Source organism: Carassius gibelio, chromosome B11 (genome assembly GCF_023724105.1).
Source record: "Carassius gibelio isolate Cgi1373 ecotype wild population from Czech Republic chromosome B11, carGib1.2-hapl.c, whole genome shotgun sequence".
Classification (NCBI taxonomy): Eukaryota; Metazoa; Chordata; class Actinopteri; order Cypriniformes; family Cyprinidae; genus Carassius; species Carassius gibelio.
In genome coordinates, this window is record NC_068406.1 from 15330461 (window position 1) to 15356599 (window position 26139).

Below are 26139 nucleotides of genomic sequence, written 5' to 3' on the forward strand. Positions count from 1 at the left end.
GACTCTGCTGCAGCTGGTTCGACGGTTGGCTGGAGATCCCTGGCGGTGGATTTTTGTCTTTCTATCGTCCCGGGAAACCCTGAGAAGCAGCCGCAGCGTTTAATGAACTCCATTCAACTGGACCAGCATGACCGTGGCGATTTTGCCCGTCTTACAGACTGACGTAACAATATTACAATGAAAGGATGCATTTTCTTGGGCTTTATGAAAGTCTCGTCGCTCGTATAGTCACCAGGGGGCATGCACACGTCAATGCAGCGCGGGAAACATTTTAACATCGTAACATTGTAACGTCTGATCGGGGGAACGTTCGAATGGACGCAGGAGCAGCTCCGCGGCTCTTCATATCGCTGTAGTTTGTGTTACGGGAGGTTCCTGCTGCCCCCATCCATCTCTCCGGCTGTTGTTGTGAATTGATCTAACATGGCGACTGTACCCGTCTATTGCATCTGCAGATTACCTTACGACGTAACCCAGTTTATGATCGAATGCGACGCCTGCAAAGACTGGTTTCACGGCAGGTAACAGCAATATTTCGTTCAACTATTTAAGTGTGGATTTGGATGGAAGCGTTTTGCTCGCGTGCGCACATTTTGTATTGCTCTGAAGAGCGAGGGCCGCTTGAAGAAGAAGGCGGAGTTATATTTAGCTGGCTCGGTTGACACATTTTTGTGAACTGTACAAAAGATTTTCTTAATCGTAAAGCCATTTCGATATATTTTCCACGATGTGTGCTCGATCTGCGTGCATCGCACGCTTTGGTTGCGTCTCAGACTGGACGTTGTCGTAGTAGTGAGCCGTGGGTGTCTGCGAACACGAATGGCTTTTCTTTTACACATTTTACCTTCCTTTATGCGCCCTATTCGTCCAGATCTGCTCCTACATCAGTGCTTTATGGTCTTTGAACTGTATAAAAACTATCCTTTCTGGTGTCTGCTGGAAGAATAATAGACTGCATATGAGCCAGACATTGCAGATTCAGAGCTGCTATGTACATTTTTAACACGTATGACATCTAACCATTCATCATAATCAAAACCAGTAAGTTCAGATTTATTTCCCGTGTATTGCTCGGAAGCATCACTGACAGCAGCATGTATCGGAGCAAACGAGTTTAGCTCGATCCAATAACGGGAGTCAATCTGGAGTCTGTTCATTTTTCTGAATTCATCTTAAATTTCCCCCGCTGATTGGTTTGTTTGCTGAGCGAGAGCGAAACTGAAGCGAGAAAAGGCTTCAAATGCTGTTTCTTCAATGTAAACAAAGAACAAGCGTTCCAGTTCACTGACTGATACTTTTACGCGCGTTTAATTTTAACCCTTTAATGAGCCGAGTTATCGTTACTCTTCAGACTTTCCAGACCGAATATGCTCTTAACTGCATATTCGACTGTATAGAAATAGTTTGAATCCACACTGATGTGGATGTTTCTGTTGGAGTGTCTGAGATTTACCGCCCTCAGTGATTTTAAACCTCTGTAACCTCTATAAAGAGGGTATGCCTCAGATCAGGAGAGACACCAGTTATGGCTAAGTATGGCTTAAACGTGTGTACACGTTGATGTTAACAGAAAATTCGCTATTAAGCTGTTTATGACAGAAGTCTTATCAGAAAATATTTGAATCTTTTTGGTAGGTTTGTAACTTTGACATTGTAATAATGCAGTCGAATGTTAATAATAGTAGTTCTTTTTACTAAGCATTCACTAGTGCAACATTTGTGTGCAGTATCTTATAATGCCATTAGTTTGGTTCTTCTTTTTATGCTTGCCAGCTTTAAAATACTCACACTGCTTTAAAATGTATCATGTTATCTATAACATTTAGTTATTTAGCTAACTTAATGTGTTTTATAATAGATTCTCTATGGAAAATTTAGTGATATTTATAAGAATTAGCCTCGTGCCATACATCTTGAATTTAAACTGGTCACACTTCTAAAAGATATGTATGAATATTTAAGTTTAATTTGACAGATCTGACTGCTTTGCTGAACCGTGAAATATTTCGATTGCAGCATTCATAGATATATCATAGATCTTTATATCTTTAAAGGTTTTTCACCTACATAGCTTAATGCTATAAGCCAGTAAATGGATGAAAGAAATTCACAAGGCCTAATCATTGAGTGGAATCCAATTTAACTCTTCAAACAGTGAAACCTATCTTTATCAAGTGTGGGAAAGTGCACAGTTAACAAAACACTTGACAAAGTTAGACAAACAGAAATGCACAAAAAGCTCCGCAGATTTCATAGTATTGGAAAGCCTGTCATTCACAATCAAACACTTCCCTCACCATTTGTGTGTTAGTTTATTAAATATTTTGGTTAATTTGATGATGATAGGAGTGTACACTCAACTCCATTAAACACACTTGACTTCTTGTAAACGCATTGCACAGAATTCAACAGATAAGCTGTTCTGTTTTTATTAAATTTTTTTGGCCTGGCTAATATTTTGGAATTGTCAGTTCTTTCATTCAAAGTGACTTCCAGCTGGCCAGTTGTAGGAAGATCCTCTGTAAGTAACTTCGGATCACGGTTCTCAGAATTACAGAAAAACTGGAACTTGCTAAAGTTGTGTTTTCCAGACTTGAAAAAAACTTTTAGAAACAATAATAAAAAAAATTAAAAAAACTGATCAGATGACAAATGAGCATCATCCCCTAAGATATTAATAAGTAGTTCCACTTCCACAATATTACATTTTCCTGTTGTTGCCTCAATTAATCCTATAACAGTATGTATTTATATATGTTTCATAAATGTTTAATCCGTTCCAAAAGGTTCCTCTATGATCAGCATAAATATCCATCAAGAATAAACATGTTGATATAATGATTTCTACAAGCTTACTGGCAGGCGAACAGAAATGAAGACGCCTTTTAACACTGCCGTCTGAAACGCACACACACACTGAAACACATGCTGGTGTTTGTGGTCGTGGGTGTATGCTCTCGAATCATCAGGTGGTAATAAATGACATCATTCCCGTCTTTCACGGGCCAGGATGCCAGCTACAAGTGGCGCATCAGATCCTAAATGAGATTTGTCCCATTAACGATAATAGCTAGTCTGTAACAGAGCAGCTTTGGCGTATTGTGCAAGTTTATTAAATATGTTATAATAAAACGCTAATTGCACCTGCCTTGAGGACGACCTCACATGGAGAATCATTTAGAGTTGCTAAAATATAATCATTGGTACATTCTTTAATGCTTTATTGTTGTTGTACTGATCAAATCTCCTGTACTGCGAACAACCAAAACTAATAATAGGTGTTTTTTTCTTGTATTTGGTATGTTTTTATAGTTTTTTTTTTTTGTCTGTCATGACAGTGCGTATTTACATTGTCTCAGAGTGAAAATCCAGTCACATGTTCTTCAAGTGACGGCCTCATGCCTGATTTATTTTGTTAAATGGCCTTTCAATAATTTTTTTTTTTCCTCTGAATATTCTCGTCTTTTGACTGATGTAACTCTAGATATCTAGTTGTTATCATTAAACTCTTGATTATGTTACTTTCTTGTCATTCAGGCATGAAACAGAGTACAAGAACTGCATTGAGGTACTGAAGGTGTCGTTGCTGCTTTTGAGAAGATGCTTTCTTAGACGCAACTATTTCCGGAAAGTGGTTTTGAGACATACTCTTTGGACTGTTGACACTTAACATACAAAATGAGCCTGTAAATAAGCATCACCATCATGTGCTCTGCTGCGAATCCATTGCAGGTGGTTGCACAAAGAGACATGTTGTATTGAATGTAATTTGACAGAGAGAATGCGTTTGTCTGTTCAGTCTTAAAGGAACCGTTTGCACAAAAATGAATATTCTCTCATTATTGACTCACCTTTCATTGACTCACCTTTCTGTTGTTAAAACCTTTTTCCTGTAGAGATTTTTTGAAGAACCTTCACAGTTTACTTCACAAGTAATATAGCACATGCATATTATTTTCTAATGTTTTCATTGGTTTTTGGATCCTGACCACTGTGGTTGTTATTAATTATTGTTGCATGAACATTCTTCAAAAATTATACTTTTGTGTTCTTTATCAGTAAAAATGGCAAATTCAGCTTCACCATCAAATCCCATTTTGCCATCAGAGGAGTATGCCTTTTTTTAAAAACTACATTAAAGTATAAAATATTTCAAAATATTATGCTTTTACTGTATTGTATACAAAAATTGAGACCACTATCAAAAACATGTTACGTATGTACATTAAATTTTTTTTTTAAATGGTGAATACAAAATTAGATTTTTTTTTAAGGGGCTGGAATTACATAATGGTGAATAAATAACTGAACAATATTAAATTTGGGGGAAACTGCTCCTTAAATTCGAAAAGGGATTGGTCTCTTAATGGCAGCACGCAGATGCTCATGATAAGGATTAGCTGAGGAAAGACCTAGAGTGTATTTGACTGCTAATCCTGATGCACGAGTGGGCGGTTTGACCCTTCACACCCACATGCACTCTTTGTTGTAGAGATTTTGCTTTTTTTCAAGGGTGCTGACACCACCCACCATCTGAGTGGACAGCGTGTGTGATATTCATACGACTGCATGTAGTAATTATACCACACTGGAGGAGAGCCATAATGGACACTCCCAATTCAGTATTTACTCATGACCCGTGAACAGCTCCTCCTAATGGCAGGAATGCGTTATAGGGTTTATATTATTATTATTATAGGGAGAACATTTGCTCTGCAGATGGGGTGACGTAAATGCATACAGTGCCTATAAAGTTTTGTGCTTCTTGGAGGTTTTTCATGTTTGCTTCATTTACACCATTGAAATGTTTTGTTGCTACTGATCAGACTTGTAATGTCAATATAAAACAGATGTGAAACAATTACAAATATGAAAATGAGAGAAAATGACCACAATGTTTTAGTTCTTCACAATATCTTCTTTAGAGTTACACAGGAGAGAGAATAGGTTTGGGACAACGTGAGGGTGAGTAAATGGTGACAGAATTTTCATTGTTGGGTGGACTGTCCCTCTTATATGACATGTTAGTGCACTCGGTTGGATTTTCAAGACACAACAAAGTTAAACGAAGATCACTTGTGTGAAGTCAAGGGCCAATAAGTGACCACTGACAACTCTGAAGTGACTGTGATACAACCACTGTAGCTTGGGTGCTTCCACAGCTTAATAGGACAGTGGCGAAGAGAAAGCCACTGTTAAAAATGTCACATGACATCTCAGTTGAAGTTTTGCCAGAAGGCATGTGGTAGACTCTGAAGCCAGCTGGAAGAAAGTTGAGCTTGTTGGCCATCAGACTAGATGCCATATTTGGCGTATACCAGCAGAATATATCACCCTGTAGCCCAAGACTGGTTGCCCACTGAAGCTAAGCAGGGGTGAGCCTGGTCAGTACCTGGATGGGAATACTAGGTTGCTGTTGGAAGAGGTGGTAATGAGGCCAGCAGGAGGTGCTCACCCTGCAGTCTGTGTGGTCCTAATTTCCCAGTATACTGATGGGACACTATACTGTAAAAAGCACCGTCCTTCATATGTGACATTAAACCGAGCTCCTGACTATCTGTGGTCATTAAAAATTCCAGGATGTCCTCCGAAAAAGAGTAAGCGGTGTAACAATTGTTCTCTGACCAACATAGCCTCCTAACAATCCCCATATTTATCTACTGATTGGCTTCGTCTCCTCTCCACCAATAAGCTGGTGTGTGATGGGGATTCTGGTGCACTATGGCTGCTGTCACATCATCCAGGTGAATGCTGCACACTGGTGGTGTTTGAGGAGATTCCTCCCTTCCATGTAAAGTGTTTTGAGGATCCAGAAAAGCGCTATATACATGTAATACAGATATTATTATTATTGTGAACACTGTGCATCATCGGAAACTCACTATCCCCACTGTGCAGGACGGGATTATTGACCAGGACTTATCCCTGGACCTCCAAAACTTCAGGACATGTGGCCTGAGTCTGCCAAACAAAGCAGACCACTAGGGCCTCTCTAAGGGGCAGCAGTGGATAGATGTGTGAGAGACTTGGCCAAAATGTCTGGAGAAAGTCATCTGTTAACATTCCCATTGGGAATATTTCATCAGAATCCATGGCTGATTTAGAATGGCTGTCAGTGGAGTATGATTCTATTAGAACCAGATTTTTGAGTACTTATGTAGGCACAGTATATGGCAGCTATGTTTTACAGAACCACGATTAAGTAGATTTTATCTGGCGTAACTCAGTGCTGATATGCTGTTTGTTCTGTTACAGCTGTGTAGGAGTGGATGAAGATGAAGCACCAGATATTGACATCTATCACTGTCCTAACTGTGAAAAGACCCACGGCAAATCCACCTGCAAGTATCTTTCATTTCTACTGTGAATGAATTAGGTGTTACTCAAGTCAGGTCACCTTTATTTATATAGCGCTTTATGCAATACGGATTGTTTCAAAGCAGCTTTACAGTAATAAACAAGACAGTAACAGTCAAATGAGACAAAGCGAATTTTTAAACAACAATCAGGTTATCATTCAGCTCAGTGTTGATTCATCAATGATGAAATGTGTTCAGCTAAGCTAAAAACAGCTCTGTAAAAAAGGCAAAAGTGTTGCTATTCAGCTCAAGTGAATTCAGTGTTTATATATCATTTATTATTCATATATAGGTCTCTTGAAGCATCTTGGAGACATTGCCACAGTTCTTATGGATTTAGTCTGTCTCAGTTTGTACTGTTTCTTACAGAATTAATGGCAATTACGGTAATGGCAAAATTAATGAATGATATTTCCTATTGACATACAACAGCAAAAGATAGAAAGATAGATTTTTATACCAAATAACCATTTTTTAGCTAGTGAAAATACTAGTGTTGTAATAATTTTGGCCACCACTGTATACACATGCACACACACACATACTACCATAAATATATAATATTAAGCAGTACAAATGTTTTCAACATTGATAATAATAGGTTCCTTGATCACCAATTCAGTATATTAGAATGATTTCTGAAGGATCATTGCTATTGCAGGAGTAAATTACATTTTAAAATATATATTAAAATATGAAACGGTTATAATAAATAATGTTCTGTAATGTTACTTTCTTTGTTTGGATGCAATTTAATTCATATTTTAATTAATCATCATTTTCAGATTTATATTTTTGTATTAACAAAAGATGAGGGTCTTTATTTATTGTATCAATCCAACACTTTAATAAATGAAGACAAGCTTTAGATCATTGTTAAAATGTATTTACAACTAAAGCAGACTTAGCCCATTAAAACCTCCAACTGAATTTAAATTTATGAAAATAATTCACTTTAAAATAAGTTTTGGTTACAAACCAAACCATTATGTTGATGTTTAAAATGTTCTTATCTTCTGTACACACTAGTACATTCATGCATTTGCTACTGTAGCTTGCAGATGGTTTTATTATTATTTTTGCTTCATTAAGTTGTGTTCATGGTGTCTGATTTAGATTTTGTTGGTTTCATCTGTTTACAATTTTAACAGTGAAAAAGAAAAAGAGCTGGAATAAGCATGACACGGGACAAAGTGGAGACGTCAGACCGGTTCAAAACGGCAGTCAGGTGTTCATAAAAGAGCTGCGCAGCAGGACATTCCCCAGGTACAGTACACCTTTGTGAAGATCATGCCAGTGAAGAATTTAAAGGGCCAGTGCTCCTGATAAAGTCCAAGTCCTTCAGTTGATTTAGTGTCCAGCAGATGGCGCTCCATGATCAGCTTTGCTCAGGCTCTGAACTTTTCCACCAGACAGGCGGACTGATGAAAATTCCAGTATGATGTACTGGACAAACTGTGTAGGTGACTGTAGGTAAGATGCTGACGGTTGGTTTTCCACTGCAGTTCAGAAGATGTCGTGGTCAAGCTGTCTGGAAGTCAGATGACGTTGGACTACCTTGAGGAGAATGGATTCAATGAGCCAATACTCATCCAGAAGAAAGATGGGCTGGGGATGGCTATGCCTGCGCCCACGTTCTACATCAGTGATGTGGAAAACTATGTCGGTAAGTGTTTTATGAGGTATAATAAAACCAATGTTCTGATGATCAGTATGGAAGTATATCTGTATGTGCAATATGTTTATGTTCTAACTGATTTGAACTTTTCTCGTTCAAAGGACCTGATGTTCTTGTGGATGTTGTCGATGTAACCAAACAGACACAAAGCCAGATGAAGTTAAAGGAATTTGTTGATTATTACTACAGCACAAACAGAAAGAAAGTATTAAATGTGATCAACCTTGAGTTTTCAGACACAAGGTAAGCATTCCTATACAGAGTCAGATAGGGTTGTGAAGATGCTCTATACAAATGGCTGCAACATTTTTGTTAGCAATTTTGATACAGCAAATACATTAATGCACACGGTCATTATTAACATAAATATTAGTAAATTAAAAGGCATTTAGCTTTTTTTTTTCTTTCTCAGTTAAACAGTACTTCAGTTTTTTTTTCTAAGTAATAATGAAAAAATTAAAATGTTTGCATTTTACAGCAGTTATTAAGTACAATACACAGTCTGGATGTCAGTAAATTAATGTGTGTCATTAATTTGGTTTGGTAACAGGAATATTTACTATTCTTCCTTTCATGTCTCTAGAATGGCCAATATTGTTGAGAGTCCGCAAATAGTTCGGAAGTTATCCTGGGTGGAAAATTACTGGCCTGACGATGCATTGTTGGGGAAGCCCAAAGTGTCTAAATACTGCCTCATATGTGTGAAAGACAGCTACACAGACTTCCACATTGAGTGTGGAGGCGCCTCTGTGTGGTATCATGTACTGAAGGTGACTCCTGCATGTTATATCTCAAAGTTATTGCTAAAATGAAAAGTATTTCAAATTTGTATTTAATAATGAAACCTTTTTATTTTTATTCGTAATGCTTACCATGATTTTACTTAAGGAAGTGCTGCATTCAGCCAGTGAATACTGTTGCATAGTGGATGTTGAACATTGTATTTCATCTGTGTGTTGTAAAGGGAGAGAAAATCTTCTTTTTGATCAAGCCCACTTCTGCCAACCTTTCTCTGTACGAGCGCTGGAGGTCCTCCTCCAACCACAGCGAGATGTTTTTTGCTGACCAAGTGGACAAGTGTTACAAGTGCACACTGAAACAAGGGCAAACTCTTTTCATTCCATCAGGTGAGATCATTTTTAATCATTTTTACTTTTAAATGACTTCATGAAGTTCTTAGATAATAACATTGCCTTGTTGTTGTTTTTTAATTTAATGGCAGGTTGGATTAATGCAATACTGACTCCTGTAGACTGCTTAGCCTTCTCTGGGCATTTTGTCCACAGTCTGAGTGTGGAGATGCAAATGAGGTCAGTGATCTGCTCAATGCATCAAATTAAGAGAACTGTTGCATTTGATGCATTGTTAGATTAGAAGTATATCTCCGTTTCAGGTTGTTGTTTAAACTATGCATACATATATAGAACTGTAAATATATTACGTATGGTGGGGTGGATGTGTACTGTGATTATTATGTGGAATTATAAAGGCCTAATGTTTGCCATTTTAAAGTTATTCCATGCAGTTTGCCATGCAATGACAACTGGTGAACACTGATGCAATTGAAGCGCTCAAGCATTAAACATTCCCTGTTCTATTCTTGGCACTTCCACGCCTGTGTAGCAATGGGAAAAAAAAGAGAGGAAGTCAAGAGCATATGCTTTTGCCTTCTGAAGTGCATTTTTCACATGTGTGAGACCACGATTTCCTCTCGAGGCACACTTTTCAGTAATCCTCTCTTTGCTTCTCCACTCAGGGCATATGAGGTGGAAAAAAGACTCAAAGTTGCCAGCCTCACTCCATTTCCAAACTTCGAGACAGCATGTTGGTATGTGGGGAAATACTACCTGGAGAGGTTTAAAGGTGAGCAATTGATTTAAGATTTAAAAATAAATAGATATTATTTTTGTTCGTTTTGTAGTTTCACCAAACTAATAGTATAAAAGTGCAACGTGTCAACTTTACGGCAACCATTTACATTATTGCAAACTTAAATCATTCACAGCAAAGCTCCCATGTGTGACTCCCCTGAAGTGGCTTCAAAGGTTCTGCTTTCAAAAATTGCCTTTCCATCCTGCACAGCAGAAGATTTATCCATAATAGTGAACTTTGGGACTGGAAATAAAAATATCTAATGTCGTAAGGTAGAGTCAAATGGCTTCCTTCCCCTTCGCTTTGTGCGTGATCCTGGAAGGGGTCTGCTGAGCAGATGACGAGGATCTGGATAGCGGCATATTATTGCAGTCATTAGATCGGTGCATCGTGGAGTTCACAGATGATTAGCTTCAAAAGGCAGAATCACTTGCTCCATTACAACCTGGTGTTTAAACTCCCCTCATCTGGCCTTGGACTGCGTGTTTATATTTCCACCATTTTACCCCGTCACGTTACTTAATTTTGCCAGATTGCTGTAGAGCGCACATTGCAAAAGAGACCGCAGTTGGTCTCCAAGCTATCTGATGTTCAGAGGAGGGACTCAGCTTTCAAGGTCATCTTTTCAAGGGTTCAACTCTCAGGTAGAGAGAAAAAAAAAAAAACCTTGGCTCCTGGCCCAGCAGGCCGACTGGGCCACCGCCAGCTCTATTGCTTCTCTTCTCATTTCACTGTTTCGGCTTTCACTTTATGTTATTAATTTAAATGCAGTGTGGAACATATTTCCTGTAGTGGCTGTGTATCCAGTCCAATGTAATCAATGTTGAGGGCCGGTGCTCCGAAAAGGCGTACGACTGTTTTTGGGCCGCTCTGGATTGAAGTAATCAGTTTGATATATGAATGGCCTTTGTTATTGAACAGTAATGGGTTCGGTTGAAAATGTAGTCCATTTTTATTTCTGGTGTAATGTTTCCCCACAACTCAGTGAGTTTCATGCTCTGAGCATTTCTGACAGGGCGACCACAGTCTTATGCATTGCTGCTAATGATTTAAGGAAAGTTGGACCTTTCACCAATTTGCCTATTTAGAAAACGGCCCTTTCTATGTTACTTATACGCAACTGGATGAGTGTTTGGATCCAGATGGGAATAATGGGACTCTGATGCAAAATTTCCTGATCATTTTGCAGGTTTACATAAGGCAAACAAACAGCCCCCTCCTTACCTGGTACACGGTGCCAAAATTGTCAACGGAGCATTCAGATCGTGGACTAAAAAACAGGTACATCTTGATAATTTTGCTTTACTAGTTTTGCTGATTTAAATAATGTAACTTGACCGTGACTCTTGCTTTTGTCTTTTTCCAAAGGCTCTTTTAGAACATGAGGACGAGCTTCCAGAAAACATGAAGCCAGCGCAGCTCATTAAAGACCTTGCCAAAGAGATTCGGATTTCAGAGGTGAGATGTTGCAAAGTTGTTGGAGACTTGTCTTTACTCTCATTTATTCAGAAATGATCTTATGGAGAATTTTTTGTACGTGTTGAATCAACTTTTGTCAGAATCAGTAATGGTTGACAACTTCTCCACAATGTCTTTGACTCAGAACGCAACAAAAGCCATAAAGAATGAACCCAGCAACCCGAAGCCCCCAGCAGAGGAACCCCCGTCTGCTCCATCAGAACCAGAAGAGCTCATATCCCCTGCTCACATCTCCACCCCTCCGAGAGATAAGCCAGCCAGGAAGAAAGCCACAAAGCCACCCAAAATGCCCAAGGCTCCCAAACCACCGAAGGAACCCAAAGTAAAAGAAGGTGGCAAAAAGAAAGCGAAGAAAGCGAAAGAAAGTATTTTACCTGAGAAAAAGCCCTCCAGTCTGGCAGCTCTTGAATCTCATGCAAAGGACATCCTGAACAAGATGGACCAGCCAAAAAAAGTAATAATATATACAATATATAATGATGCTGCACTAGCAGAATCGTTGTGAATATATCCCCCTGCTTTAGAACTCTCTGTATGCACTTTAATCCATTTATAATGTCCAACTTTTCTTGTCTCTCACATTACACAGCTGGTAAAGACGGGGATGAGTATTATGGAGAGGGAGATGAGTAAACCGAACGACGTTGATAAGTTTAAGATGATTCGAGAGCATAATAAGAACAAGACGGAGGCCAAATGGAAATATAAGGTAAGTTTGTTAGGTTTACAATATAAGGAATCAACTGTAATGAATACATCTGGGTTGTGGTGTAACACAAGCGTAATGATTTCCTCCACTGGAACGTAGATAAGAAAGCAAAGCTTTGAAAATCCATGCAAATGATATCAAACCCTGACAAGCTGAAAAGTAGCACATAGGGCTTTGGGGATCATCCAGAAGTGGTTTACACGTTTCAGATCAAAGCAATCAGCAGAAATAACTCTGCGGCTCAGTCACTTTCTCTGTTCTCGGCTCATCAAATCAACAGAACTCTCTACCCAGGCTCAGAGTTTACCTAATGCTATAATGCTATGTCATATCCCTGAAATGCCAGCTAAGTATTTACATATGCCTTCCTTTCTACTCTAAAAATGAGTGTGTTGTGTCATTATTGTCGGATAACATGGGACGGCTTTTGTAGGAAAAGCTTAATTCTGGTGAACGGAAGGCATTATAGGGCTTTCGTTCAAGGAGGAAAATTCAATGCCAGACAGCCCAGGAATGTTTGTAGTTGCTCCAAGTCTCCTGATCCGAGTGCTCCTTCGCCGCTTGCCAAACATTTGCAGATGGAGAGGAGTCTCTGCTAGAGAGTCTTCAAGGTCATCAGCCGCAATGGCTTCAGTCTTTGACGTCTGAACACAGTGGACATGGCCGACGTTGAAGACTTGTGTAATGTGTGAGACGGGAAGAGTTTCAAAGCACTGATTGTCGTTTCGTGTTTCTTGTCATCTTTCAGAATAGCAAACCCGATTCGTTATTGAAAATGGAGGAAGAGCACAAATTTGACAAAAGTCTACTGAGCCATAAAGACAATAAATTTGCATTTTCATTGTCGAATAAGAAGTTGTTGGGGTAAGTGCAGTTGTATTAAACTTAATTCTGACATTTCATACAGTTATTAATTTTAATACAAATGATTTCGTTATACTTATAATTTAGAAATATTTGAATTCAGTTGACAGCCCTTATTTTGAGCACCAGATTGTCTCTTCTGACAATCCAACTAATGTTCTTTTCCATCATCTGGCTTTCTCAGATCAAAGATGCTCAAGACCCAGACCAATTCAAGTGTTTTTGGCTCAATACAGAACATAAAGGAAGAAAAACCCAAGCCTGTGAGAGACGAGTATGAGTATGTCTCTGATGAGGGGGAGCTTAAGATTGACGAATTCCCAATCAGGAGGAAAAAGAACGCAGTCAAGAGAGACTTTTCCTGTAAGGTTTTATGATATGCGATCTGGGCCAGGGTGATTTTCTGATTAAATAAAACATCATTTAAGAGCAAAAATTATTATAGACTTTATAATCAGGCCCAGATGGAATCTGCAGCCTTCTGTTAAATTTTTGTACACTGATTTTAGGCGAAAGTCTACAGAAATGAGTGTTAAACAGTACTATAGTCTTATTGGTATCTGAAAGTATAATAAAGGAGATTTAATAAACAAACACAAATGGGGCAGAGCAAGGGCCCAAAATAAAATCTGCCAATGACGAGTGAATTAAGTAAAATCATAGTTTTAATAATATATTAAATAGTATTAAAGAATTAATATTTTGTCCCAGTAACAGTGAATTATTATTATTTATTTTTTTTACATTTCTTTTTCTTGCATTAGTAGATATACAGATGCAACAATTATTTAAAGTTACCACATGTAGTAAAAAATAAATAAATTAGTTAAACCTTAAATGGTAAATTTCAAGTTGAAGTTGCAGTTTCTGTCCTACGCATTTAATTTAATTACAGTTTTTTTTGTATGTGACACTGTTAATTTAGCTACTTGACTGATGCATCTGTAGAAATTTGTGAGAGACTGATTCGATGTTGGCCTGCCGATAAGACATACACTTGTCTTTTAACTTTCATCTCATGCTATGTGAGAATAATGCTGAACATCTGATGTTGTTTACAGTTTTATCAAACATCAAAGAGCCCATTCAGCCAGCGAAAAAGCCAAAGCTACAGCAGTCGGACATGAAGGTGAGGATAAACTTTATTTAGATAGCTGGTCCAGTGTTATCTAACAGAACATCCATCATATTTCTCTTTAATCAGACAGTGGTAATAACATTAAAAGGCTGATTGACAGTAAACAGGAAGAAATTAGGACAAAATCTAAATCTCCGATCTTTATTTCGTGAAGTAGCTGATTAATTCCTTCTGGATGCATTTAAAACATCGTAGCGCCGATGTTCTCGGCTTGTAATAATTCACCCATTATGTTCTGGCTTAAACCAACACACGGCACAAATCAAAGAGAGCAAGCTGCAAGACTGAGCCAAATATCACCTCAAAACTGATGAAGGAAATAGCTGTGGACTGACTCAAATGAGAGTGAGAAAGTTAAATCACGACAGAGGCCCACAGGCAAACTGTTTTAGGGCTTACAGCATATACCAATAAAAAAACCACAAACCTAAGAAAAATCATGTCTACTTTTGATAATGCCTATCCGAATGTGTGTACTTAGGTCAGGGTATATTAGTATTTTGCTAAGGCAAAACATTTACCAGCTTTTTGTTATTTCAGAGTCCAGATTCATCAGATGAGGAATCTCTCCACATAGACGCAGAGGCCAAGTCAGAGGTCAAAGGTCGTAACTCCAAGGTCTCTAAGAATAAAGGAGGCAGTTCAGCTGGGATTCTGGATCTCCTGCAGGCCAGCAAACAAGTGGGCGGCATTGACTACAGCAACAACAGGTACACACATGACTGTTTTCCATATGTGCGTGAAAGGATCGTAATAGCTTATTTTCTTATTTATTGTTATTTTAGATTTGCTTTGGTATTTTTTGCAGCAGAACTTTAAGGAGTGTCACTTCTGTGAATTTTAGCTTGGCATACTTTAACATGCTGACGCTATCAGAATGGTCCACAGTTTCTGAGAAATTAATTTCCTCTACATAGTACAGCATTGCCTTTAATATTACATTTCATAATCCGTAGCTTTCAGTGATTGTGTTGATTTTGTGCAATAAAGTGTTTCGCATTTAAGCTTATTTTTTGTTAAAGCTGCGGTAGGGAACTTTTGGCGGTTAATAAACAGAACTGTTTGCGTCTTGCGGAAGAACATTGTAGCCGGAACTACTTCTCTCTGTTTATGTCTATGAAGAATCACAAAGGTACTGGGTTACTCCGCCGCGGTACCCCCGAAGCAATCTAAAATAGTCTGAATATAAACACTTATCATAGGTGTACCCTAGTGATTCAGGACAAGCCAAAAACACGGTTTGGAAAATGGATTCATGGTGTACTCGCTTATTATGTTAACTTTTCTAAATTTTGAACACAAACAAAGTTACGGACCGCAGCTCTGATTGGTTATTTTTTACCGGGAGCGCATGACTTTCTGCAAATGGCAATAGGACCACTGGGAGGAGCCAGAGGAGCTTGATTTTTTTCACATATTATCGGTCTCATATTCTACTGTCAGGACATAATGACAGGTTTAATAAATATGTAAAAAATATTTTTTTACAAAAGTTCCCTACAGCACCTTCAACGTTTTAAATGCATATACACATGTAGACAGATATCTTTGGCACTTGCACTGCACCCAACTGTGTTTGTTTCAAGTTAAAACTGTTTAAAAATACATGGCATTCTGTTCCATGCTGTTTTGCTCCACCCAACTGTTCTTGAACACAAGAATGTGTCTTGTGTGAAAAATCTTGACTAGTATCTGATGTACATGACCCTAAACTAGTGTAATTATACAAGGCTTCCTTAAGCGACTAGTTGTTTAGACAATCCATCGATTGGTCAGTTTTGCACATCCTTTGTTAATGTGACAGAGTATGGATATGTTTTGTCTTTGGCAGAGGGCTATAGGGAACATACAATTTATGATGAAGCATGTTCCTGACCCTTAAAGAACTGAAACACGTCATATTTCTGCTTAACTGTTAGTTCTTGCACTTCACACTGATTGTAAACACATCGAGCACAGGCATTTCTTCATCTGTCGAACCATGGTGAAAGTAATGGTTCTTTATAAGCGGTTTACATGTGCTGGCATTATTTGTTTAATCCCTCTGCACTATTAATTTGTCAAATACAGCAAAAGCTTGAGGCCATTCCTCTTCGTTTTACTGTTTGCTGTTTTGGGCACATTTTTGATGGTCTATTTGCACTGCGCTGAAAGCTGCAAATCAGCTCAACACAAAATGAGAACGAAAACATGGCTAAAATATGTTAATTTCTCAAATTATTTTTTTGTGCTTTTAAACCTGACATATGACTGCAGGATTGTGGGGAGGAAATGCCTCCAGTCCGTTTTGACCACATTAAACAAGCTTTTGACTCATTGTTCCACTTCACTGGTTAATCACTTAATAGGTGGTAATCTGCACAGGCTAAATCTGTATTTTCTGCTGGTTACCTCAAGCTCAAAAGCAGATGTGGACACAATAGTCTTCTCAGTTCACATGGAAGAATCTTCTTCTGACACCAAAAGATCTATGGTATATGAAGAGATTTATGATGATTAACAGGAAATGAACGTTTAGTGACAGGTAAGTTAGAAAAGCAAGAGTGAGATGTGCAGATTAAGCGGTTGTGATTGTAAGCGGCTTGTGCTTTCAGTTTTGGTTGAATGACGGTTCAGTATAAATGGGAGTGGAGACATTGTAGATAATGCAGGCATACCCTGTGTTGAATCGTAACTTGGGTTTTCATGTTAGTTTACCAGGCCCACCCATTAAATGTAATTAGCAACGAACTGGTTACTTTGGATTTGAATCCAGACAACAAAACCATACCTCAGCTGCAGTGGAAATTACATCAAACATTTTTATGGTGGTTTAAAGGTGATGCGTGTAATATTTTCAGTATTAAAATATTATACTATAATAATGTATAATATTTAGGGCTGCTTGATTATGACAAAAATCATAATTGTCGATTAATCCCTTGAAATTGTAATTGCGATTATTAATTACGATTATCACAATTTACATTAAAGGATGTTTATACCATTGCTTGATGCAACTACATGCCATATTTTTATATGAAAATAAACAAGCTGAAAACACTCGAACTTAAAAACCTTTAGTGCTTTTCTATGATATTAAGCTTCAAATGTCAACTATAAATCGGATTTGTTTCTTCTTTAAATTATAAAAGTACAAATATAAATGGTATTATAATGTTATACTAAAACCAAAATTTAAATAATGGCAAAAACTCTTAAGATAACATGTCAAAAGAAAAAACATCTTAAGCAGAATAACATGAGTGGACTTTAAATGATTAATTTTTTGGGACAGTTTGTCTGGGAAATCTGTCAGACTCATTAGTGGTGCAGAAATTACACACTTCACCTTTAAGTGTGCATCTCCAACCTCATTGCTTTCCATCACACAACTCACTACCTAAAATTCGAATCGCTTCTCATTGCCACTGACACTCGGAGTAATGTACGTGTGTGTTGTGTATTTCTCATTGATGGACTTACAGTCAGCCACCTGCATCCCCCAGCACACAGGAGGCCATCCAGGGCATGCTGTCCATGGCTAACCTGCAGTCATCAGACTCTTGTCTGCAAACGTCCTGGAGCAATAGCCAAGCAAAGAACAACTCGCACAGCAGCACAGCCAGCAAGAAGCAGAGCAGCGTGGCCGGAGCAGGGGGTAACAGCAAGCGACCGGCCAAACGCTTGCCCAAGAAAACGCAAAAGAGCAGCAGCGTGGACAGCTTGGATATGTTTGATGATGACCAGGACCACCTGGAAGCTTGCTTTAAGGATTCTGATTACGGTAAGTTCTTCAAACTTATTCTTTTACTGTGCTTACAGCTACAGTTCACACAAAGTTGACTTTTTTTCTTCTGAGGAACCCAAAAGATATTTCGAAAAAGTGTTTTTTTGTCCATGCAATTAAGTTGGAAGGTTTGGAATGGCATGAGTGTGAGTAAATGATCACATTTTCGTTTTTGGCTGAACTATCCCTTTAAGAACCCATTTGGAGAACAGATTGAAATTCTCTCATACCTTCCTCTTGGATAGCTTGTTTGCACTATTATCAAGACCAATTAGTTCCTCTGAGACAATTTGTCAAGGATGTTTCATGATGACTTGGAATTGCCCAGGTGCCCTTAGAGCAAAGCCAAACTGTAAATCTGCTCTATCAGTGTTCTGATTAGAGTTTGATTTTGACTTAAGGGTTCTCATTCACGGCAAAGTGACAGGCGTGTTTACTCTCAGCTAGAACTTTTCAATCCCCCCTTCTGAGTGGTCTCTTTTATAGCTTTTGTGAACCCATTCCAAGAACAGCAAGACCATTAGTAGCCTGTTAATAATCCATTAGCATGAGTTTTAAACTGTTGTTTTAAATGCTTTTTGATCTGATACCCTAATTAGTCATTACTAGCACGCACATTCCCGTTCGGACTCACACTAAGAGAGAGTTTTATCAAACACACAGGCATTCCTCCTTTCTGTAAACATTTTTTTTCTTTGTCTTGATAATTTAATTGTTGGAAATTGCGTGTTCCTGAGTAGTTGAGTTCAAAGAAGCTAGGTGCATGCAGGCAGAGGCAGGGCAACGAACAGCTGCCGTACATCTGTGTCACGCTAACATCCTGTCCAATGAGAAAATACTTAGCACTGTAGTTTATGTAGTGCAAAAACAGGGTCTTTTCTCGTGCAAAGCTATATGTTTAAAACGAATGTGCTTCGACAGTGCACATTTGCATTGCTTTTTCTGGCGACTTTAAACCATACATATGGAATTAAAAAAAAAGAAAACACGTTCCAAAAGGAATGAAAATGGTGGCATCTTTAGAATTAGTGGTTAGAATTACCATGCATTTTCATTTATTTATTTTTGTTTGTTTTGTTTGCTTAAAAATATAATATTGCTAAACTATTGAAGTATTGTTGTTATTATGATTATTTTAAATGTATAACTCTTATTACTCTATATTAATTGCCATGAATGTATAGCCTTTGATTCTGATATGGCATTACCGTATTTTCTGGACTATAAGTCACACTTTTTTTCATAGTTTGGTTGATCCTGCGACTTATAGTCAGGTGCGACTTGTATGTTTTTTTTTCCTCATCATGACGGATTTTTGGACTGATGCGATTTATACTCAGGTGCGACTTATAGTCCAAAAATACGGTAAATCAAAATAAAATGTTTTTTTTGTTGTTTTTTTTTTTCTTTCAGTTTATCCATCTCTGGAATCTGAAGAGGACAGTCCCATTTTCAAATCGAGATCGAAAAAAAGGAAAAATACAGATGACACTCCATACAGTCCAACAGGTAGTGCAAAGTTTACAGTTTCAGGTGGGAATCTGTCTATAATGTAAATTGAATCACATGGGATTATATTCATACTGTTGCAGCACGAGTTGGGCCCACTGTACCACGACAGGAAAGACCTGCTCGGGAGGGGGCACGTGTGGCGTCCATAGAGACAGGATTGGCAGCTGCGGCAGCTAAATTGTCTCATCAGGTGAATGCATTTTATTATGTTTCTATTTTTAAATAAAGTAAATTCTAGGGATGCACAATTAATATAGATAAAACTAAATTCGCAAAAAAAAAAAAAACATTTTTTAATTCATTACATAAACACATGTGCTGTGTTTCAAAGTGAATTGCTGCACTGTGTTCATTGCACGCAGCTCATGATCCACACAAACTCCAATTCTTCATCTGCTAATAACATGTATTTGGGAATATATATCTACCATCTTTTCAAGGTTGTAATAAAATGTGTTTATTCACTGACTGTTATCAGCAAATGAGAAGCTGTGGCTTTTCACTAAAATAAAAGCTAAATTGGATTCAAATTTGAAAATGAAGACACCTAGTATTAGCATTGCAATTTTACAGTTGTACTGTTAAATAAAATTATTATATTTTTTCTGAAATGCTAATTTTTTATATCACAGTAAAATATTAGAATAGTATTCTTTTGTATTTTAGTTAGTAATAATAGTAATATAATAATCAGAATAAAATCATATTAATATTCATATAATTTTATTAATATTATTTTGTAAAAATGTTGATAGCCCCTAAATTTGGGCCTAATTCTGCAGCCTTACAACAAGCACAGCAAACCTAATCTTATTAAATCTGTTGGAGAAATTGCATTGGCATTTTCCCCCCAATCGCATAGCCCTATAGTAAATACTGTGTAAAAGAAATTAATTTATTTAAAATTTTGTGGTTGTTGCATTTGGAATCATTGCATTGCACCATGCCATTAATTTACAGTTCAAATGCCTGAGACCACATGAACATTTTATTCTGGACATATAGTTTGTATAATTTTGATGTACAATGAAGAGATATTTAACATCTTGCACTGTTTATGGTCACAAATTTGTGGCATTGACCATGTGTACTCCTTTGAGTCTTTAAGCACATAACAAGCTCGTGAAGAACATGATATTCAGGTTTTACACACACTTGTGGAGTTCATGCAGCTCGAGTCTCATTACAGAAAAAGAGATGAATACCAAGAAGTTCTGAATCCTTTCTAAAAGCTTCCATTTTTTTAAATAGAAACATCTATAAGACCGATTTTGCTAAATGGCCCTACTAACTAGTTCTTGCTACAGGAGGAGCAGAAGATCAAGAAGAAGAAAAAGAGTACCAAAAAGAAGCCCGTGGCTGTAGAGGAGCCTCTCAAACTCTCTCAGGACAGCAGCTCTCCAGAACCCACCCCGGACTCTGAGACCAACCTGGGCGACCATGAGTACAGCACTGGAACGAGCAAGACCGCCGGCAGCTCGCAACCCATGGCCCCCGGAGTCTTCCTCAGCCAGAGACGGCCTTCATCATCATCGTCATCTCAGAACACCTCATCTGTCCCGCCGGCAAAAGTTGAACGTGGGAACTCGACAGACGCCAAAGGTGATTTCAGGCCAAAACATAAATAAGATTTTCTGTGATGAGTATTGATTCATGTTTAAAGGTTTGTTTATGCTGCACTGGCAATTTTGGGATCTTTAATAATTTATTGACACAGCTGTGGCTTAATAATGTATTGCCGTGATCACAGAGTGGCAAAGTTGTTGTTGCATATGCTAACCATTTTGCTTCATCTCGCCCACAGCCAAGCGGCTAAAGAAAGGAATGGCAACGGCCAAACAGAGACTTGGAAAAATCTTAAAGATACATCGTAACGGCAAGCTTCTGCTGTAACACGGACAGTGGATGACTCAGACTTTCTCCTGATGTTTATGGACCCGTGGACTGATCCCTCCCTCCCTCGACAAGCCGGGATGAGAGCATAAGGACTGAAACGGACAGGAATGTGAACAGGATCCCACAAGTTTTCAATTTCTAAGAAGAACATAGCTCAGATAGGTTTTTGCCTCTTCTTTTACTTTATAACTTTCGGATATTAAAAATGTACAGAATACCTGCTATTAATATTTTGTAAGAAAAATTGATCTTGTTTTACTACAGCTATCAGTTTATCAGGGGTTGCTAATATATAATAAGATCCAGTACATAGCAGTCATTCCAAGATAAAGAAAGTATCCCTTGCATGTATTCCAGTTGCATGCATTGTTTTGATGAGGGGAAAGGGTTGTGGTGGAAGGTTGACAAACAAGAAATTAATTTTTGCTTTTTGGATGTGGCTTATTTTTTTTTTTAACAAGTATTACTAAAGACATGACATTTTCACAGTAACTGCCGGCTGATTTTAATATCCCCCATTTGGAATTTACTTTCCTTAATCATTAAGCAAAAAAGCATTTTTATACGCATTACCTACACAGGACAACTGAAAAAGTACTTTTCTGTTTGCTAAGCACTATCGCAAATAATATTTATTGACTTAATATAATTGTACATGTCATAGGTAGTTTTAATCCCTGAGGCACTTTCAGAACTTCAGTGAAGCACAAATATGAACTCATATTTTTAGTAATAATGTATATCTTCACAGCTATTATAAAACGACAGCTTTTTTTTCTACAAATATAGGAAAAAAATATATGTTTTTGTGTTTTTGTTAAACATGCATATCGATAATAAACCATATTTTTGAAACCTTATTTTTTTCCCCGTTGGTTAGGCAAATCATCGTATCCCGTGGAATAAAATTAATTGTTAGCACGTCTTTAAAAATGTTATTTATGTATTTCTGTTGTTTTTAGACATTAGATACTACAGTCAGGTTTTATGTCATACTGGGTTTTTAACATAGCTCTTATTACAGTTACAGAACACTCGCCAAAAACAACGTAACACTACATGAATGAAATCTCTAGCTCTGATGATAAGCCTCATCCATGACATTTCACTACATGGGGATACTTTCTCTCTTCTGTTTGTTTCACAGGCAGCACCAATTACCCCAGAATAAAATATGCATTTATATTGCTTCACATGTATGTAGAATGTAGCCTGTATATAGCTTTTTAAATGACTACTTTTTGTATCCTTTTTTCCTTAATACTTCATTATACATTTTTACTAGTTTTTGCTAATTACAGACAAATATATAAAAAAAAGATATAGAAATAGTCATTACTTTAAACAAATGTTTTGTTAGATACACAATAGCTGAACTTTTTTCTAACCATGGTTTTGTTTTCATTTCATTCTGTTACATAAGACAAAAGGTGTTGCCTGGAGAACAAAATAAACAGTTTAACATTTATTCTCATATGGCCTTACATGCAGAAAACCATGTGTATTATGATTCATTTATGATGGGGGAGAAGAAAAAAAAAAATCAACAAAGCTTCTACGACCAGCCTGACATTTGAGCTAAAATACCCCTGATGGAGTTTAAAGTTATTTTACTAGCACCTTGTGAAGTGTTTTCTGTGTCAGTGATGTAATTTATTAATGTTTGTAGCCTTTTATACTTGTATAATTCTTAAGAGGTTTTGTTTCACATTTTTATCAGTTTGTGAGCCCCTTAGGACACTTTTATCATTAACATTGGGCAATAGTTCCTTTTTTTGCATCTTAGCAAAACTATGTCTTTATTGTTTTTATCAAATCAAGTGCAACTGCTCATCAATACAAAATGTCACATTACTATTGTTATTATTATCAAGCAGCTATTTTCATCATGCCATGAGTTTTATTTTGGTAATAGAGTATGTACATTCTTAACCAGGTTTACTGTGCTCATAAATTGCGGTGTTTTAGTTACCGATGTAAATCTTGTATCCACCTTTCCGATTCGAAACTCAGAATCTTTGTCATTTGAACTATTTCAGGTTTTTAATTTGTACAAAATGTGTGTTGCTTTGTTGTGGTTTATTTTTATATGTTCAAACAATTAAATGCATCCACTGTTTCATGGCAGTGAATGATACATTTGTTAGTAGTGCACTCTGTATTTTTTGACTTGTTTTCCCGACTGCATTTTAAATGATCATATATCTCATGTGTCATGTGTTTCCACAAATTTCTTTCTTTCTTGCTGTTTATTAGTAACCTTTTGTATAAGGCTTCATTGTCCCATGCAGAATTAGTTTTTCTAAATGCGACGAGTCGCTCATTATGTATTTAAGTCTGTTCCTATTCCATAACGGCACGCGAAAGTCTGTTTTGGTAACATGTTCTTCCACCATTCATATGGAATGGCAGGGCTCCACATGTTCTCTGGAACATGCTGTGGTAATTACTTTTAAATGGGCTCATGCTACTGTACCATTCAGGTCTGATGCCCTGGAGAAACTCTCGACTCGCACACAGTCCCCCCATTTAGAACCACATTGTCCACTGGGAGCCAAGCTGCACTTTTTGTGTTCACTTGTTCATTAATACACAGCTAAAGCCAAAACACCAGCGAGTCCAGCCGTGGCTCCGGCCAAATCATTAACATGAAGCAAGCCAAGGTCAACACTGTTAATACTCCATTCGTGTTGCCGGACTCTATCGTGTAGTTCTAATATATTTATTTGAAACACAGTGCATATGTAAGAGGACGTGTGTAGAATAATATTACACTCATGATGTCTTTTGCTCTGTTTGTAAATTGTCTGTTTTTTTTTCTTTATTTCGTAGTGGCTTCCAATTGTTCACGTTTTCAAGAGTTCTCGTCTCACCCTGATTTACAAGGATTGAACATGCAGAGAGCCACCAGGTGGAGATAGACGTCCCAGAAAATTTGTCCGTTTCAGAAAGGAGTTGGCAGGTACATCTGCTCGACTTCTGACATCAGTTAGGGTTTTTACAGATCAAAATAAATGTAATTTCTGTGAGTTTATGCTCCAGAATGTGCAGTACGATAATTGCTGTATAAACAAAAGACAGGTTTGTCATTGATGGGTCTTTTTGGATCTCATTTGGAGAGGAAACACAGAAAAATGTTAGTCTAGTTCAAAAACAAGTGTCCATAAGCAAACAATTACTGTAAAAATGTGGCCTCAACCAATTTCACATTTTTTATGTTTACTTTTTCCTTTATTTCTTTCCTTTGGTCTTCAACGTTACACACGATCCCACATAAATCTTAACGGCGTGACATACATTTCAAATAATTTAGGATAAAACCATATTGGAGTAGGTATTTGTTATTGCTGGAGTACGTGGCAGGGTTCCACTCTCAACATGAAAATGCATTTTTGTCATCGACATCTGCCACATATCACACGCAGCGCAGAAAACGCCACAGCTCATTGCTTCACGGTAAACCAAACCCCCCAGCAAAGTAGCACCCATGTCCCCCCTAAGTACTTTGTAGCGTATTAATGATGTTTATCTCAGAGGAATTGCAGAAGAGGCCCGTATATCAGGCCTAACTTGTTCCTGCCACCAGTTTGTTTGTCTGTGCACAGCAGTGTTTAGCAAACATTGTTTTAGCAGTTAGTTAACATCAGAAAAAGCAGTGCCATTTCAGAAAGATTTAGTATGACTGATTTGGAAGAAGACGGGTGGTTACACTCTAATTTAATATAATATGAAAAAAATAACTGAATTTATATAAATAGAACATTAACAGCGAACCCTTACATTTTCATTCATGGGTTCTGTGGTCAAATATCTTTATACTGTTGATATCAATACTGTTTAAACCGATTAATAAATAAGCAGTGATTTATTTACAATGTATTTCAATAAATCTTAAAACAGTGACAGGCAAAAGTTTGGACGAACATACTTGTTCATTTTTTTTTCATTTGTTTTATGTTTTTTTTTTTTTCATCAAATTGTGAAACTTTGCAAAGATTACAGAATCTATGCAAATTCCTGTTAGATTTGCAAATTTGTAGAAGGCAATACTTACATTTAAAATGTATTCTTCATCCTCAGAGACATCTGTCCGATGTCCTCAGAGTGTGTTATTGTTCAGCTGGTGGACAGCAGATGGCTTAAGTAATGCAGGACGTTCCCCTTGCCAAAAAAATTCCAGAGAAATAACTCGAACAGGCACGTTGACTGCATTGAAAAAAAAAAGAAACAAATTTATGAAAGAAAGAATTTAAATCCAATGTTTGTCAGTTAATATTGTAATGATTCTGATGAAACCGTACAGGTAATCAAATAATTATTTGATGTCATAATTTGAAATTATTATTTGATGCTATTTAAATGATGCTCTGTGCTTATTTAGGTACAAAACTCTTAACCCTTAGGAATCAGTCTTTTTGTCCTATTATTTTATTTTCCCTTCCTGTACCTGTTTTAGAGCACTGTCACTGGACTTGAAATCATTTCTGAGTCTGTTAGGAATTAATTATAAGTGCCTTTAAGGAGGGCAAGTGGTTTCATAATTGTAGTATCAGGGGAGTCCAGGTGGAATCTGCTGAGTGTCATATTTGAGCTTATCTCATGGCGATCATATGCGGCGTAGTGGTCACAGATGTGACCAGCCGCCTGCCTCTCACTATGATTTCAGTAAAAGCCCTGCGGTCTTATTAACAAGCCCCCAGTGGTTCAGTGAAACGTGCCATGCAGAAGATGCTTTAATTGCATTGGAATGTTTGAGTAATTCATGTCTTTGTGTGGCCTAACAGTGATGCAGGAACTGCTGTAGATTATTGGTGGTCTTCAGCCTCAGTTACATTCCTCATGGTTCAAGGAGATTGTACAGAG

General features: G+C 37.5%; 1 protein-coding gene and 1 long non-coding RNA gene across 3 annotated transcripts in view; one reads left to right on the plus strand and one right to left on the minus strand.

Annotated features, from left to right (window-relative positions):
* On the plus strand, positions 1-23422 carry phf2 (PHD finger protein 2). Of its 2 annotated transcripts, none has more exons than XM_052568374.1 (22): positions 1-521; positions 6256-6341; positions 7511-7625; positions 7865-8025; positions 8139-8280; positions 8621-8807; positions 9002-9164; positions 9260-9347; positions 9794-9900; positions 11099-11190; positions 11278-11367; positions 11513-11842; positions 11978-12097; positions 12846-12961; positions 13146-13324; positions 14023-14090; positions 14640-14809; positions 17567-17865; positions 19282-19377; positions 19461-19570; positions 20688-20982; positions 21185-23422. In XM_052568374.1, exons 1-22 carry the CDS (start codon positions 424-426, stop codon positions 21271-21273), a joined length of 3201 nt encoding a protein of 1066 aa, XP_052424334.1. In that variant the 5' UTR covers positions 1-423; the 3' UTR covers positions 21274-23422. The 2 variants fall into 2 exon arrangements, with proteins under 2 accessions (XP_052424334.1, XP_052424336.1); XM_052568376.1 differs by having other exon boundaries at positions 17588-17865.
* Positions 16496-26139, minus strand: part of LOC127967733 (uncharacterized) — a 16787-nt gene continuing 7143 nt past the window's right edge. The window contains exons 2-3 of the long non-coding RNA XR_008155807.1: positions 25331-25482; positions 16496-16567 (exon numbers count right to left, since the gene is read on the minus strand). This is a non-coding gene — a long non-coding RNA (uncharacterized LOC127967733). The remainder of the gene's footprint in view (positions 16568-25330; positions 25483-26139) is intronic.

Excerpts from the sequence above, each read along its gene's own strand:
- phf2 (XM_052568374.1), top strand. The coding sequence starts at position 424 with ATGGCGACTGTACCCGTCTATTGCATCTGCAGATTACCTTACGACGTA. Across the intron at positions 12,962-13,145 it reads TCGAATAAGAAGTTGTTGGG|ATCAAAGATGCTCAAGACCC; the intron begins GTAAGTGCAGTT and ends TGGCTTTCTCAG. Across the intron at positions 17,866-19,281 it reads CTTTAAGGATTCTGATTACG|TTTATCCATCTCTGGAATCT; the intron begins GTAAGTTCTTCA and ends TTTTTCTTTCAG.